This window comes from Rosa chinensis, chromosome 6 (assembly GCF_002994745.2).
Source record: "Rosa chinensis cultivar Old Blush chromosome 6, RchiOBHm-V2, whole genome shotgun sequence".
Lineage (NCBI taxonomy): Eukaryota > Viridiplantae > Streptophyta > Magnoliopsida > Rosales > Rosaceae > Rosa > Rosa chinensis.
Window position 1 is genome coordinate 62,742,745 of NC_037093.1, and position 15,772 is coordinate 62,758,516.

Genomic DNA, 15,772 nt, shown 5'->3' on the forward strand with positions numbered 1-15,772 from the left:
CAATCTAACTACTGTTAAGTGTCGATGAGAAATTAGGTGAAATTATGATTATCCAATAAACGAGTTTTAGCGACAGCTTATCAAACTCTTGCCACTCGCTAGTTGTGTATGTTCTACAATCTACATCATCAGTTTTCATAGTAGTTAGGGAGGTTGTTGGATTACTTGTAGCCTAAAATTGCCAAAAATAGCATTATTTCTCAGAAAATAATGTGACGTCGTGTTTGATTGTAACCGGTATACATGCTTTAGATGGCTTAAGCAGCCATGGAACAAACACTAGCTTCCTCGCTGTATATCTGTCTGACCTTTCAGGTGGTATAACTATGGATTGTTAGTAAAAAGAAACAAAAAAACTTGATACACGATTTGCATCTGGAACACGAAAGAGCGCTGTCCTTCGTGTCATCTGGAACAATTAACAGCCTTGTACCTATTTACAATTAGGTTACAGCCAAACCCAAACCTGACACTGCAGCACCATTCACAGACTTGTCTACAAGGAGGTTGTTTAACTAGTTGCTGCAAGTGAACAAGAAGAGAAGAGTCTTTTACTACATGAGCATTTCCAATTGTAAACCGAATGTATAGATGTCCTAGTAACAAGGACTCTAGAGAGAATATTGCTGCTTACCCCAGAGATCTGTAAGGCTGACTTCAGGTTCTGATCTAAACCAATAGTCATCGTTGGCCTGCAAACAGAAGTACATAGTTTGGTTAAGCAATGACCAGTGACAGAAAAGTAATTGAGTACATCAACGAGTGAAAAGCATCTTGTAAGAGATCAAGAACTTACATCCAAGTGCGAAAGAACAATCTTCTGCATCCCAGAAGATGCCTCTGCGCCTGGTAAGCTATGAAATTCTGGTGACATCCCTCCATCTTCCATTATGCAATAGCCAGTGTTATTGCAAGGAGATGAACCTGTTGAGTCTCCTTGCTTAACGGTAATGCCTTCTTGTTGGCCTTGGTAATTACTACAATTATTAAGCATAAAGGTGTTACACGACAAAACATCACACATGTAAACATCAGGAAAAGAAAAAAAATCTAAAAATAAACATTTACAGCTACATCTCTACCGAGACTATGCAATGTAGAGAGCAAACCTTAAGAGGTAACAATCTATCTGTCCTGTGGCGCTTCTGACCATCATTCTGTACTGTCCTTGGGGAAAATCAATATCCTGATCAAGTAAAAAACCATCAGATGTTAATACTATCCGCAAATTCCGAAACCACATCTACCCACGATACCCACCTCATCAGGATCAAGAACTTCAATAGTACTAGCATGAGGAGCTTTTATTGCAATGAGAGTTTGATTCTGTGACAACATCAATAATATTATAGTGAGATTGAAGTTGATTAGATAAAGCATCAACTTTAATGAAAGTTTCAGAGGACAAGAAAATACAAATACATATTGACCTGGAAGCAGGGAAGGCTCAAGATATCTCCCTCCGTCAAAAAGAGGTACCTGAAAAAGTTGATATATGTTTTAAAAGAAAATACACAAGAAAAATAAATAAATAAAAGGAGAGATCATCCTGGATGCAGAAAATAACATAAGTGATTTCAGAATATACTTTTTATTGTTCCTATCTTCCTTCACAGTCCTTATAAGCTCTCGTCTTTCCCTGAAAAATCAACATCATGACAGCTTAACACACGAAAAAGATAAAGCGTCTCAAATTCTCACTTTAAATTCTAAATTGAGCAACCTTATAGCGTCATTAAGCCTGCATTCTTCAGCACATAAAGATCCAACCTCCTCCTGAAAGAAACCAAACATTCTGCATGGTTAAAGATATTAGAAACTACTTTTAGCTTAACAAAAGAAATCTGAAAATTTCTAAAACCCTGAATTAAATTATGATATAACACCACTAACAACTAGTTCGACAAACCTCAGTTCAGGTTTGAAATTGCTTATCTAACCTGACCAACAAGGCAACAACTACTCAAGTACTCATAGAATGCTTCTGAGCAACAGTCAGATAAGATGATTCTTTCTTCAATTCTTTTCTATGAAAACTCCATCCCCAAACAGATCATTCAACACTGAAGATAACAATGGGTCATGTACTCCATGTCCATTATGACTCAATTATATTTTTCAACACACAAACTCAGTCTACACCATAATTAAATGCATTGACAAGAGAGTGCCATCAGTCCAGTTGGCACAAGACTCTTTCAACATTGTCTTTCCAAGTTGGCATACGTAAGCACAATATGCAACAAGGTATGAAAGAGATCCAAGTGATTAGAATTTACATGTACCTTTAATTTAAAAACTTGATCATCCAGTTCCCCTGGCCCATCATGTCCCCTGCTCATCAAGGTGCAGTAGTCATGTAAACCGATAAATTGCAAGTCAATGAAAGAAAAGAGAAGGTTGACATAATTACTTCCAGCGGACGTGGTTCTTTGAAACTTTTACTAACAAATTTACTCCTTCAAGAACGTTTGTAATGTCATATATCCTCCTCTTTTGAACCTGTAACAAATATGGCATAAATACAAGGAACGTACAATAAGTTATATATTTCAGACATAAGAGCATGGCATTTTAAACTCTCAATAGGGATTTGATATCAACGACATTTGATATACCTCCAACACCTTTGCTGCTTTGTTTAAATCAAGAGTTCTATCCTTGGTATCCTGAAGTAATCTGACGAATTTCTTAGTTAACAAGCCTGCAAACAACAAGTACACTCCATATTAACCATGACCGGAGGATTCAATACTCATCAACACATAACGGATAAAATTCGGTAATGAAATAAGTGCTCAAATGTGTGTGCAGAGTAAGACGGAGGTAGAGAGATAACTTAAAATCAATATAACCCTAGCTTAATCTCAACTTACCTAAAGAACTGTCAAAACGGCAAGTAGTAACTGGAGTCACACCATTTTGTTGAGACTCCGCATTTACAGTCTCAGATTTGATAGGCTTAGCAACCTTTGGTTTACTGATCTTCTGTACACCTCTCCAGGACTTTGGTATAGTGGATACAGGATCATTAAGTACTTTCTTTTGGTCAGCAGCAGTTGCCTGCGCACTAGTCTGAGCCTCACAGTCATCCGCTTCTTCTTTAATCCTCCCCAACTGCAGTAATTACATATATATCAGAGACGTGCAAAAGGTATAGAGATCATCAAGGTGCTTAAACTGTAGAAGTAGTTTCTACTTCCTAGAAACTACAACCTTCTTGGATATCAAATCAAAGAGAACAATTCATGTAACTACCATGCAGATGAATCACTCTACAACCACAAAACAAATCAAAATTGCACTCATACTGTCATACGCAACAGCGAGTCAGCAAGTGTGAGCAACTAGGCGATGCCAATTGTAAAATAAACCTGCCATCACGACTAGTGCTACATATTGAAATGAACAGCTGACACTATTTACTCAAGAGATAGAAAAACACTGACTCGAGATATGATTGTAGCGAAATTCTATAGCTGACATCATTGATCTTATGTAACAACCAGCTAAGATTTTCGCTACCGAAATAAATCCACCATAGTTACCGAAATAAGATTTTCGCTACCGAAATAAATCCACCATAGTTACCGAAATAAGATTTTCGCTACCGAAATAAATCCACCAAATTTAAAATCTCAAACAAGCACAAAGCCAAATCACTAACTGCTAAAATCACCAACCTAATCATCAACATCACAGAAGCAAACAACCGTCAAGACCTCTACAGATTTGACAATGCTAACGAGACTTCAAATCAATCAAAACCTAACAAGCAAATAAATCCAAAAAATAAATAAATAAATAATAAAACGAAATCAAGATAAGGCGGTGGAGGAGCTGAGGCAGACCTCAAGCTTAGAAAAAGCGGCGTAGGCGTCGGCGCGTGAACTGAGAGGCTTATCGGAGAGGCTTAAAGGTTTGGAATCTTCATCGTCCGGCGGCGGAGTGAAGTGGCGAACACGGCGTGGATTCGACGGCAGAGATGATGGGGTCGGAGCCTGGAGCGAGTGAGAATGTAGACGATGGTACTGGAATTGAGTCGGGCGAGGTAGGCGACTCGGATCCTCCATATCTGAGTTTGAGAGAACCAGAAACGCACAAAATGTGAGAGACGGAGAGAGAGAAGAGAGAAAGAGGGGTAGGTTATTTTTTGAGTGTGGAGGGAAAACAATTTTGGGTAATTAATTACTCAATTTCCTGCGTGCTTCTGTTTTTATGGGGATTCCGAGAAATTAAAAAATTATAAAAAAAAGGGAGCATCGTATCAAAGTAGAGTGATAGGCGGAGGTGACGCAGCAGCGGGAAATTGTACGCGGGTCGGTTCGAATCTGTGTCGTGTCACCTAATCGGGCCGGGCCTTTTTGAGTTTTCCTTGAACTTGGGCTTTTATATAGTTCTGTTTCGTCGGCCCAATGTTATCATTACATTTTATTTTTCTTTTAAATTATGGAAAAATAAATAAAAGACTGAGCAAATAGGAACAACTTTTCTAAACACGACACCTATTGGAAGCAAATGGCACCTCTAATTAGTAAAGCACAGAGGCTAGTGATGTTCATCAAAAACAAAATTTAACCAATTAAGTTCACAGTCACAGAATGAAGGCCAAATTAAGGAATTGCCATAAGAAGTACATAAAACATCAGAAACCAGAATGCTAACCCGGAATAAGAATTGCAGCTAGCAGTTGCAGGTTTACAGATTAGAAATGGAATACTAGTGTACAATTGGCCGGAAGCCTGCAATTAATATTGATGGATGAACAAGAGAAAGAAAAGTATTGATATGCATGTCTTAATCATGTACCCCAACACAGAAAACGTACAGAAGGGGGGATTATTCATCTTCAGTCAGATATTTTATTAAATAAGAAGAGACTTTTAAACAAGATACGATTAAGACCGCAGACGATGTAAGACAGCAAGGCAGACAAAAACAGATCGATAATTAAAGAAAACAACGTACACAACAATCTAGTTGCTTAAGTCGAAGAAATAATCAAATCTACCAAAGTCCTAAAATCTTCCACAGCACTTCCGGAAGGGCCAGCAGCCTCTGCTAGAACATCTCTGAGCATTCGTGCTGAACCTCTCATCTTCTTCCCCTCTTCATTTGACAAAATGAGCTCAAAGCTCTTGAGCACTCCACTTCTCGTAAATACTCCACCCTCAATGCTCACTCCAATACCCCATACTTCCTCTATCAACCTCCCCGTCATTCGGTGATCTCCGAAAAACGGCCTGCAGATCATCGGCACACCATTTGCAATACTTTCATATACCGAATTGCACCCGCAGTGTGTTACAAACAACCCGATCGAAGCATGTCCCAGAACTTGAGCTTGAGGTGCCCATGCCACTATTTTACCCTGCTTGTTAGTCCTTTCGACGAATCCATCCGGCAATAGCTGCTTCATGTTGTCACGAAGAGACCAAAGAAATGGCATTCCACTCTCTTCCAATGCCTCAGCCAAAGCAATCAACTCGTGCGGAGGTGGGGCTGCCACTGTTCCGAAACTAATATACGCCACAGACGATGATGCTTCTTGCTCATCCAACCACGTAAGACAGCCGCTGGCATCGGAGTTTGAAGCTGGAAGCGGCTGCAGTGGTAATGAGAGGGAGAGAAACCCTACATTAAGCACCTTCCGAAATTTGGATTTCAGATCATTGTTGAGAGGTGTGGAACTTAGTTCTTCGTACGAGTTCATGACAATGGCTGCCGGCTGCAGAAGCACATGTCCGAGTTTACTCAGTGTGTTGACAAATACCGACTCGCTAGGAAGTACTTCATCGGGCACGTCTGCAATGAGCATGGCAGACAATCCTGGAATGACTTCCAGCCTTTTGTGCTGACGCCAATCTTCATTACCACCGTTTGCAATGGCTTCTTCGGCACAGATCTGGCGAATAAAATCTGTATATATATGAGCGGATAGGGTGTAGGCCAAGGGCAACCAAACAGGAAACCATGGAATGCCCAAACTCTCAGCAATCTCTCCACCAAAGACCAGGAATCCATCTGTGATCAGGGAACTGACCCGCCTCTCGCTTCTCTCCGCCACGGCCTTGTCTATACCTGCTTTGAACATTTCGGGTGCCGGCTTGAGGAATATGTCCACGGCCTCCAGTGGATTTCCTGACATGACATAATCTTTGGGCAGAGCGTCCGGGACATTATATGGTTTTATGTTGTCTGGAATGGCCTCTGATTTTGGCTTCGAGAAAAGGGAAGCGTTCGATTTCTCTGTGTTGAAGAAGGAAAACAACACGTCCGGGGCAGCGCTGGCCAGCTTGCACACCAAGGTCAGCAATGGATTTGCATGGTTTCCAAATGGAAATGCGAGGACCAAGACATGCCCTGCTTTCTGCGAGCTGTTGACTACTGCCATTATACATAAACTTAATTTCAATCTGTGGAATAATGATCGATGTGTTGGGTGTTGTTAATTTATGAAGAAAAGATTGCCGGTAGCTTGCCATAAGAATATTAATTACACCTACCACTAGTATCTAATAAGTGGTGGTGGGAAGAAGAAGATAATTTGTGATGTGCATCGATCGGAATCACCAAGTTCTTAATGAAACCTAGTACGAAGGTTGGTGCGGACTAGGGATGGCAATGGGGCGGGTTGGGGATAGGGATTACAATACCATCTCCATCCCCGGGGTTATTTTCTATCCCCATCCCCGCCCCAATCCCTAATAAAAATATGTTGGGGATTCCCCGTCCCCATCCCCATTGGGGACTAAGCCTCCAAACCCGCCCCAAATCTCCAATAAGAATTTAATAAATAAAATAATTCTTTCTCATATTGTCTTTTTTAAAATCAAAATCTAGAACAAATAAATTTAAAATATGATTAAATTCATAAATCATAATTTAGTGAGTGCAAAAGTCAAAACACCATTAAAGTAAAACTGTAGCTATTAAAGTAAAGTAATAAATGTATATATTTGTGATTTATATTATAAAAAATAAATTAAAATATATATAAGTTAAATATATGTATATATTATTGGGGCGGGTTTGGGGATGGGGATCACAATACCATCCCCGCCCCATCCCCAATCTTATATAGCGGGGATTGGGGATCCCCATTCCCATTCCCCATTTGTCCCCGAATTCTCCCCCCATTAGCGGGTATCCAATGGAGCTCCGCCCCGCTGGGGATTTTTGCCATCCCTAGTGCGGACACCATATTTCTTTATGTTGTCTTAATGTTACCTAGACTAGAGGGTAGAGAGATTTTTGTGTCCACCAAAAATATCCTCCACCACTCATTTAGTGCATTTTTTTTTCTTTTTCAGGTTACAAATTTCGTAAGCGGTAGCACAGTAATGGTTGAAATTGATGAGCTCATTCGTATTAATTGTTATTGAGCAAAAGATAAAAAAGAGAGTAAAAAACCCTAGGTTCTGCTAGTGTTTTCTTTCTTTCAGCAGACGACGGTGACGATCTTTGGGCTTTTCTCGTAGGGGTTAGAGAGGACTAGCTCTTCGCGTTTCGTCGCTTCTGTGGGACTGTGTAGGAGGACGGTTTGGAATTGTTGACGGACGCATCTGACCACCGGAGAGTGCGGTGTGGCTGATAGCCCATACTTCTACCTTATTTCCTGGGTCGGTTTAGGTGGCAAGAGGGAACGGAATTTGGGCTTGGGCCGGTAGGCCTGGAGTCTTAAACCTTTTCTTTTTTCTTTTTTGCAGATCCGTAATGTGTCTTCCAGTATGTTTTGTGAATATAACATAATCTACCACCTTTGCAAACCAACAATGTAGAAGAAAAAGAAATTGTTATTTCAACCCTTGGATATGATTAAAGTGAAGCAAAATCCCTATATCAGAAAAATTGGTTTCCTAGTTGTTTTGACCAAAATACCCCTACCACTACAAATAGCATAGCCTCACAGCGGCCGGTAATGTTCATTTAAAGAAAATTTAACTTAGGTTCACAATCAGAGAATGAAGGACAAGGAATTGCCATAAGAAATACATAAAGACGAGAAACCAGAATGCAAACCCTGCAAGGGAAAAAGAATTGCAGTTGCAAGTTTACAAATTAAAAAATGGAATACTAGCGTACCATTGGAAGCCAGTGGTTTTGCGAGCGAATGTCCATGTAACAAGTACTCAAGTAGTCACCATTCACAGTGTGGTTATTCGTATAATGAGCTGCTTTTTCCTTTGCTTGGTGGCAAAATAACTCCATTCTCTCGTTATCGACTTTATTGTATAGAATCAATCAGTTGTTGGTACATATCTTGGTCCCGCTGAGAATGTACCCACCAAATCCATTCATCTGCATACATGGATGGGTTCTTGATGGAAGTACCTGTATATATAGTAATAATCAGCATCAACCTCTTATAACTCTGAAAGTGTGTGGGTTATCAGACTTCCAAAAAATGGAGGTCTGATCCATTAGATCAGTACAAGGATATAGAAGAGGAGACCAAACAAAACCTGATATTCACGTAACCAAGGTTCTGAAATTTGCAAGCCAACTGCCATTTTCCCCACTTGTAGATTGTTCATGCATGTTGCGAGCGGCTACATTTAAACAGAACAAAAGTTTTACGTTAATCTTCTATCAATCAGTGAAAACTTGCCAAGCAACCAGTTTCTAACATGCAGTAAAGTTTAAAACATTCAGAATGGCTGCTTAGACAGTCTACGAAGGAGTCTGGTAAGTGGCTAGATATATGCCTGCATACCTACATTATTATTTTGTCATGATTACCTGAAGATACTGGTGATAAATAGCAAAAGGAGCAGAATTTGACAGAAGTGGCAATATCTTTTTAACTAGACTCCACGTATCCAGCTCTGGTGCTGCTATTATTAAACTGCAGAAAGAATGTAGAATAACTATCAAGTATCAAACGGATGCAATTTTCACCTAGTAAACTGAGTATGCAACAACATTAGTTACCTAGTGAAGCCATTCTCTTTCCACAAGCTGAAGATTTCATGTGGTGCTTTTTCTCCTAGTTTTGCAGATTTGCTCGATTTTCTTTCTACAGAATAGGTAGTTTCAGGAATAAGATCTGACATCATATTCTCAGACGCAAGAGAAACTTCTTCCGTGCCAGCCGTTGAAGATATTTGTTCCTGGAAAAATCAGTATCAGACACGATGAAGAAACTCCGAAACAATCTTTCATTAAGTATTTGCTTACATTTGATTCAATTTCCATGCTACAAGAGTCCCCATTGTGACTCGAGACTTTTGACTTTTCAGTCTGGACGGAGAAAAGGTCAGCCAGAGGAGACCTCACAATCCTGGAACAAATGCATATAGTTTAGCATACCTTAATTGCTTTCATAACCAGTAGAAGGTTTTCATCCAACTGCCTTTCCTATAATGATGTAACTAGAAGGCAGATCTACCTCTTGCAAATTTCTTCTCCAAAGTTGAATATCCTCGCTATATCCATAGGATAAGGTGAGCCACCAGGATATGTATTGCAGACATAACCTGTACCTGTCAAACATACAAGGTAATTCAACATAAGAATTGTTAAAACTAAAAACTAAACGACAAGAAACTTGCATTCTCACAAAACTCCAAAACTAATCAACTTTAAAATAAATAAATAAACACACACACACACATATATCATATACAAATAGAAAAGTTGCCACATCAAGAACTTCTTGTTTTATGTAGGTTTTACAGAATTATGCTCAAGTTTCACTACTTCAATACCCCCAAATCTCATTTTACACTTGTACATACATGTGCATTTGCAAGCATAATTAACTATAATGAGCCAGACTCGTGGTACCGCCAGGGGTACCAACGCCCACCATATAGGTGACTGGCGTAAAGACAGCTAGCCGGGTTACCGCCTGAGCCCCGGATCAACCCCAAAGCACCGCCGAAGCGCCGCCACGCGCCGTGTGAAGTTGGCATCAGAGGCTACTTAAACTGGGAACCGAAGCACATCAGTCCCACATCGAAAACAAGGAGAAGATCATCCTCTTCCTCACCTATAAAAGGTCCTCTCCTCTCTCCTCATTCATGACGCATTCAATACTTACCTACTGTTACTTTGTCAACATAAATACATTGACTAACTTAGGCATCGGAGAGTTGAAGACCGCCCAGCGCGGTCTCTCTCTGACGCCCATTGTATTTTACTTGACAGGTGACGGGAATCACTAACAGCAGAAGTATCGGTCCGCCCGCCGGATCAGCGTTAACTAAAGTCCAGCTACCGCTAGACTTTTAGACATTAACAACACTTTAATTTAATCAACTCAAAGCAGCACATAGTAAAGTGCTTGTATAGCAGACCTCCTAAACGCTCTGCCACAGCACCAGTAAGAAGCCCTCCAACCATGTCGACTACAAGGACATCGGAATTAGCAGAAACATTAGCCATGGAAAGCAGCAGACATAACGTATCCATCCGCAAGAATCTGATTCATAGGGAAACTGAAAGACTTAAATACTGGGCAAATAATGTACAGAGCGCATTAAGAGTAAAGGAATCAACTGACTTGTTAACAGTGATGTATACATTTATCAAGATGGTGCTGTTGCATTTCGAAAATAATGACAAAATTGGCATTTAAAAGGCATGGAAATCCATAAGTGGCAAGTCATTACCCAATTCTAACCGGATATTTCTTCAAGTACGCCTCACATATACTGAGAAAAGACAACAAGAAAGATATGTCAGTGGATAGAATTTCAGATTTTACAATTATAGTTGCACATCAGCATGTACTTACTAGCTTAGCTTCAATCGCTGTGACAATGTGCCTTCCTTTCTAATTTCTACTTCTATTGAGTACCCTAAAAAATATTCTTAGTAAGTGCTAATTAAAATTCTAAGTAACCACCCTATGTTCTCCATAACATTATGCAAATTCACAGTGTGAACATTCCGGCTTTGCACTAACCAATATGCCAAATTTCACCGAACTGTTCCACAAATTGTAACTATGACATATTTCAGATAGTTTTGTCAAGTCATCAAATTTCCAGTTAAGGCTCATGATTCCAAGATACGGTTACCTTCTAGTGAAAGGCCGCCTGAGAAGTACAATGGGAGCATACTTTTTTTGCTTCTTAAGCCTATATTTCTCCTGCGGATAGAAAGAAAGAGGAAATTAGCTCACTTCAAACAAACACAATGTACCTCTCACATGCTCTAAATTACCTGTGAGAACAGTGTCTTTTTCTCAAACGTCGCACTGTTGGCAATGAGAGCTTCAACTATTTCATCACCACTTGCGCCCTGTCTGCATTAAAAAGAATAGCACTCATAAGCATTACTCAGAAGAAGATAGTATTCAATTGTCCTTAGCATACAACTAGCAACATAATAACATAAGTATTCGAACACAAAAAGCATGCAACAGATGTTGTCACATATACTGCAATGCAAACGGTTTCCTAACAAGATGAAAATGCGCACTTATGGTTCAATGTAATGGATCAAAATATAATTAAATCTCCTCTTCATGGTTAGTTGGTTCTCACCGTCGCATCTCATTGATGGCATCCCCCGTTAGGCTTTGCGCTTTATTATTATCAACCAATGCTCGATTATCTCTTAACTCGTCTTTCGATTGGCAATCCCCTTGTTCTTGAATACTATTGCCTGGAATTCAAAACATAATGAACAATGAACAATGAATTCCACAAGCAGCATTGCAATTCAATTAACAGAAAATAAACCAAAACCTTCATTGGAGGGAGTATATCTTGACAAATAAGGCCCTTGTGCTCCGTTTTCGACTCGAAAAAAGGAACCGAAGGGGCAGCCAATCAAGGGCTGCAGGGAGCAATTCTTATTCCCAATTTTCAATTTTCTGCAAAATCCATAAATCGCATTTAGCTCTGTATCCTTTACTAAGCAAATTGTGATAAAAAAGAGAGAATGAAATCGAAATTGGGACTTACGCTCCGGCGGAGAGGCGCGAGAAAACCAAACGGTCGCCGTCGTTGATGTCAAGCAAGACGCTGCAACCGTCCCAGGTGAGTCTAGGGTTTTCCACAGCATCGCCGTGGAGCTTATTTTCAGACATCTCCGATTTATTACTCAGAAACTCTGGCGCGCTCCGAGATTCCAGAATTTGAAACAAATTTACAGCTTATTTAAGCCCAAAACCCCAACTCCACTGTCGATTAGGGTTTAGTGGAGAACATCGATGGGTGGTTTTTACCCGCGCACTCGCGCAGAGACAGAGATCAACCCCTATTTTGTTGGGCCTAATATTTAGGCCGAACATTAAGTCCAATACGTTATTTTATTCCAGCCCAAACTGGTTACAGCGTCCGAGTTCCGACCAAATCTTTTTTCTTTTTTTTTTCTTTTTTCTTTATTGTTATCTATACTATTATTAAGAGAAGAGGGTTTGTTAGCCAAAAATTTTGACAGATTTAACCCTGAAAGATTAAAAAACTTTGAGAATAAATTAAATCACAAGGATAAATAGGACAATTATAAAATAGATTTTTATTAAGAAAATTATTTAAAAAATGATTCCACAACCCCCATTTTTCTCTCCTATTATTTTCTCTCTGCGATAACTACCCGTAAATCTGTTTCTTTTGCAATAACTACCCACATTTTTTTTAAAACGAAAATTTTTTGTACACATGCAAAGCATGTGATTGCAGACTAGTGATATATTAAGAGCCAACATATAACTATTTTGCATGGTAACTTCACTTGATTGTGTTGGCAACCTATAACCTTACAATATGAAAATTTGAACTCAAGGCTCAATCCAACTGTTGTCCCTTCACTTACTCACTTGATGGACGATGGCCTTTCACTTTTTAGACTTAGAAGACTCCTTTTTTTTTTTAGTCAGTTAGATCAATCAATTACTTCACATATATTAAGACGGACACAAATGAGAATGTCGATTGTCTTGAGCAACATGAACCTCATCAGAGTTAGACTCAAGCCTAACTCATTTGTTTTCCTTCCAATGTAAGGATACTTCAGTATTGAATCCGGCTCTGCCAATCAGGAAGTCAGAACAAGTACCGTTCCCTTTATCAGTGAACTTCAGATATATTGACCAAATTTTCAAGTCTAAACATTTCATTATCTTCAACTCTTCAAGGTGAATTAAAGAAATAAATATGAGGCATGTCACATGGCCCCATAAGTTGGAAGGCAGCAATATCGAAGTAGTTGACATGAAGCATATAAGACCTAGGTCAAGAATTAAGAACTATATAGGCCAGTACAAACCCAAAATATAAGGCACATGCCCTGCAGCCCTAGCTCGTGGAGAAGGTGACCGTAATTTCTACATTGCGTTTTCTTAATCAACCTGTACATGTCAAAGCATGATCGATGATATAAGTAGAGAGAACTTTCCCGATAAAACCAAACGAGAAAAACTGAGCTTAATATTAATTTCATGTACTTAAAATTTATGATCACAAGTCACGGTTAGAAAGATGAAGCCACACTTAAGTTTGAAGAACCAACGATGTATTAGCTACGTAGTGCGTAATTTTCGAATTAATTCCTTGTTGGGGTTTGAATTGTTTAATGCTTGATAATTTGGTGTTGAACCACGATGGATGAGATGTAGAGAGATGGGGAAGAAGAACAACGAAATTTCCCTAAAATATATATTTAAGGCAGTGGTTGGCCAAATCCCATCTCAAATCCAACCACTCTCACTCAAAATATAATCTCTATATAGAGGACATTTATATAATTCCCCTTTAAGTTTTAATTTATGATTAATTAATAATTTGATACACACACTGATCCATGCCACGCGTGGGGAGCTAGAGCAACTGCCTAACCGGGCTCGCCATGCATGATTGTCTCTACCATTTTAACAATTAATTTTCCATGCGCAAATTTATATATGAATTAAGGACCTCGTGATTTATCATTCAAATGTACTAATCATCAAATCTCTTTTTCTACTTTGGGTAATGAATCATAACAGATAAATTTTAAATACACACTCCAAACTACTTAATACACATCCCTATTATTTTATATTTCAAATCAGATTTTATAGGTAGGTTAAATGACCAAAATAAACATCTATGTATTAAAAGAAAAATAATAATAATAATCATATATTCTTTATATTATTCTATAATTATAAATACAATGAATTTCTATACATGGCATCCTCATTTAAAATAAGAATAAAGTTAGAAATCATCTAATTTAAATTTTCCTTAAATGAATTGTAATTAAATGGGGTGAGATACCATGTAATTTAGCATTTCGAAATCAATAGCATTAAATGTTTTTATAACATATCGCTTTACTCCCACCTTTTTAGTTCATTTTTTTTTAATCTAAAAGTGATTATTAGACAATTTATTATCTAATATAAAACATCACAGGTATAAAACTTTGTAATTGTTAATGTGTTTGACCATCCAATGACAACTTCGTAGTTCCGCCATTGTGGAGAAACTACTGATACAATTTTGGTTGAATGTGATGTTTAGTGGATGAGAACTCAAATAATGTAAAACCTATTTCTAAGCATCTATTTGAACTTTGAAGGGAACAACAATGAATCCTTATGGATTTCCCAATAACTAACACAAGTAATTAACATGGTCAATTATATATACTAATCAAATGTTAAATAATAGTGTATTTCATGGTTTTTAAGTTTAAGGATATTTTAGGTAATTGGGTTGTGTATTTAGTAAAATGTTAGAATGAGAAATTAAATGATAGGTGTATTGAGTAAGGAGTGTGTATTAAGTAATTAGGGGTGTGTATTTAAAACTTCTCATCATAACACTGTTTTTACTCCTTAAAATGACGGATATACGCATAGTAATTTATTCGACTACTCAAAACTATTATTAATTTTAACTTTTTGGAAAAATTTTTGCCAAATTGAAATAATTTATGTTGAGTCAAAGTACAGAAAGGTTCTTGCGTGGGGCAGCCGCACCGCCACGTGGTACGGCTGACCAATAAGTGCCTAAGCAGGAGAGTATTTTAAGTATTTTACATTTAAAAATCAGGGACAATTTCGGAACAAAAATAAAAAATTATAATACTTGATTGGACAGCCGCACCGTACACGTAGTGCGAATAGCCGCACCTAAGAATTAGTCTCAAAGTACATATGGTAGAGGACGAGGTGCATACGACACATATAATCAGCTTATATATTAGTGCTTGTATTATTGTTTTTGTGTAGTGGATGGGTCTATAAGTCTGTTAGTGATAGTGGCATGGCCTAGTATGAAAAGTATCGGAGGCTTTGATATCAATATAATAGAAAGAGATGAATAGGTTTGTTCAATTCAGGTCATGCAGTCGTAGTATAGATGAATTAATGGATGCATCGAACTAGCTAGCTAGTGGGAAACATTGGAAGATGGAAAGGGGTTGGACCAGTACTAGTAGTAGTTCTATTCTTTCTCGATCTGCATGTTTTATATGATGTCGCTCTCTTTGGCCCGTGGCACTTTTCCTTTTCCTTCCTTTAAGATTCTGGACCCCATTACATTATCATTATGTTTTAGTACGTATCAAGGGCGTAGCTAGCATAGGGAGAGAACGGTCAATTGACCATTCTCAATTTTTAGAAAATTCTTAATTAGTGTTAATGATTTATGAATCTTAATGAAATGAAATACAATTAATTCTTCTCAATTTTTGAAAAATCTTTAATTAGTGTCAATTTTTAAAATTCAATACAAATTTATCTTAATTAGTTTTAATTATCCTTGAACTTTAATGGAATGAAATAATATTTTACACTATTAATACACTACATATATCTAATTAATAC

At 38.2% G+C, this 15,772-nt stretch overlaps 3 protein-coding genes across 5 annotated transcripts; all 3 read right to left on the reverse strand.

The window, feature by feature from the left end:
* Positions 1-178: 178 nt before the first annotated feature.
* LOC112173305 (transcription factor E2FC) lies at positions 179-4,253 on the reverse strand. Of its 2 annotated transcripts, none has more exons than XM_024310917.2 (13): positions 3,852-4,253; positions 2,877-3,117; positions 2,619-2,704; positions 2,414-2,502; positions 2,286-2,334; positions 1,724-1,776; positions 1,589-1,639; positions 1,431-1,479; positions 1,261-1,326; positions 1,110-1,186; positions 797-977; positions 635-692; positions 179-522 (listed from the first exon to the last, which is right to left on the reverse strand). In XM_024310917.2, the coding sequence occupies exons 1-13, from the start codon at positions 4,071-4,073 to the stop codon at positions 512-514; spliced, it is 1,233 nt and encodes a 410-aa protein (XP_024166685.1). In that variant the 5' UTR covers positions 4,074-4,253; the 3' UTR covers positions 179-511. The 2 variants fall into 2 exon arrangements, with proteins under 2 accessions (XP_024166685.1, XP_040365106.1); XM_040509172.1 differs by lacking the exon at positions 3,852-4,253 and adding an exon at positions 3,259-3,443.
* Positions 4,254-4,784: 531 nt separating this feature from the next.
* Positions 4,785-6,434, reverse strand: LOC112172868 (anthocyanidin 3-O-glucosyltransferase 7). The gene has a single exon (XM_024310366.2). It carries the CDS (start codon positions 6,392-6,394, stop codon positions 4,985-4,987), a length of 1,410 nt encoding a protein of 469 aa, XP_024166134.1. The 5' UTR covers positions 6,395-6,434; the 3' UTR covers positions 4,785-4,984.
* Positions 6,435-7,344: 910 nt separating this feature from the next.
* LOC112168760 (tRNA (adenine(58)-N(1))-methyltransferase non-catalytic subunit trm6) lies at positions 7,345-12,218 on the reverse strand. Of its 2 annotated transcripts, XR_005801050.1 has the most exons (14): positions 11,919-12,218; positions 11,700-11,827; positions 11,496-11,616; positions 11,173-11,254; positions 11,028-11,098; positions 10,617-10,658; positions 10,302-10,426; positions 9,392-9,485; positions 9,181-9,283; positions 8,935-9,113; positions 8,743-8,848; positions 8,466-8,552; positions 8,086-8,334; positions 7,345-7,760 (listed from the first exon to the last, which is right to left on the reverse strand). XR_005801050.1 is itself a non-coding variant. In XM_024305671.2 (13 exons), exons 1-13 carry the CDS (start codon positions 12,041-12,043, stop codon positions 8,245-8,247), a joined length of 1,353 nt encoding a protein of 450 aa, XP_024161439.1. In that variant the 5' UTR covers positions 12,044-12,218; the 3' UTR covers positions 7,897-8,244. The 2 variants fall into 2 exon arrangements, 1 of the variants encoding a protein (XP_024161439.1); XM_024305671.2 differs by lacking the exon at positions 7,345-7,760 and having other exon boundaries at positions 7,897-8,334.
* Between the last annotated feature and the right edge of the window lie 3,554 nt (positions 12,219-15,772).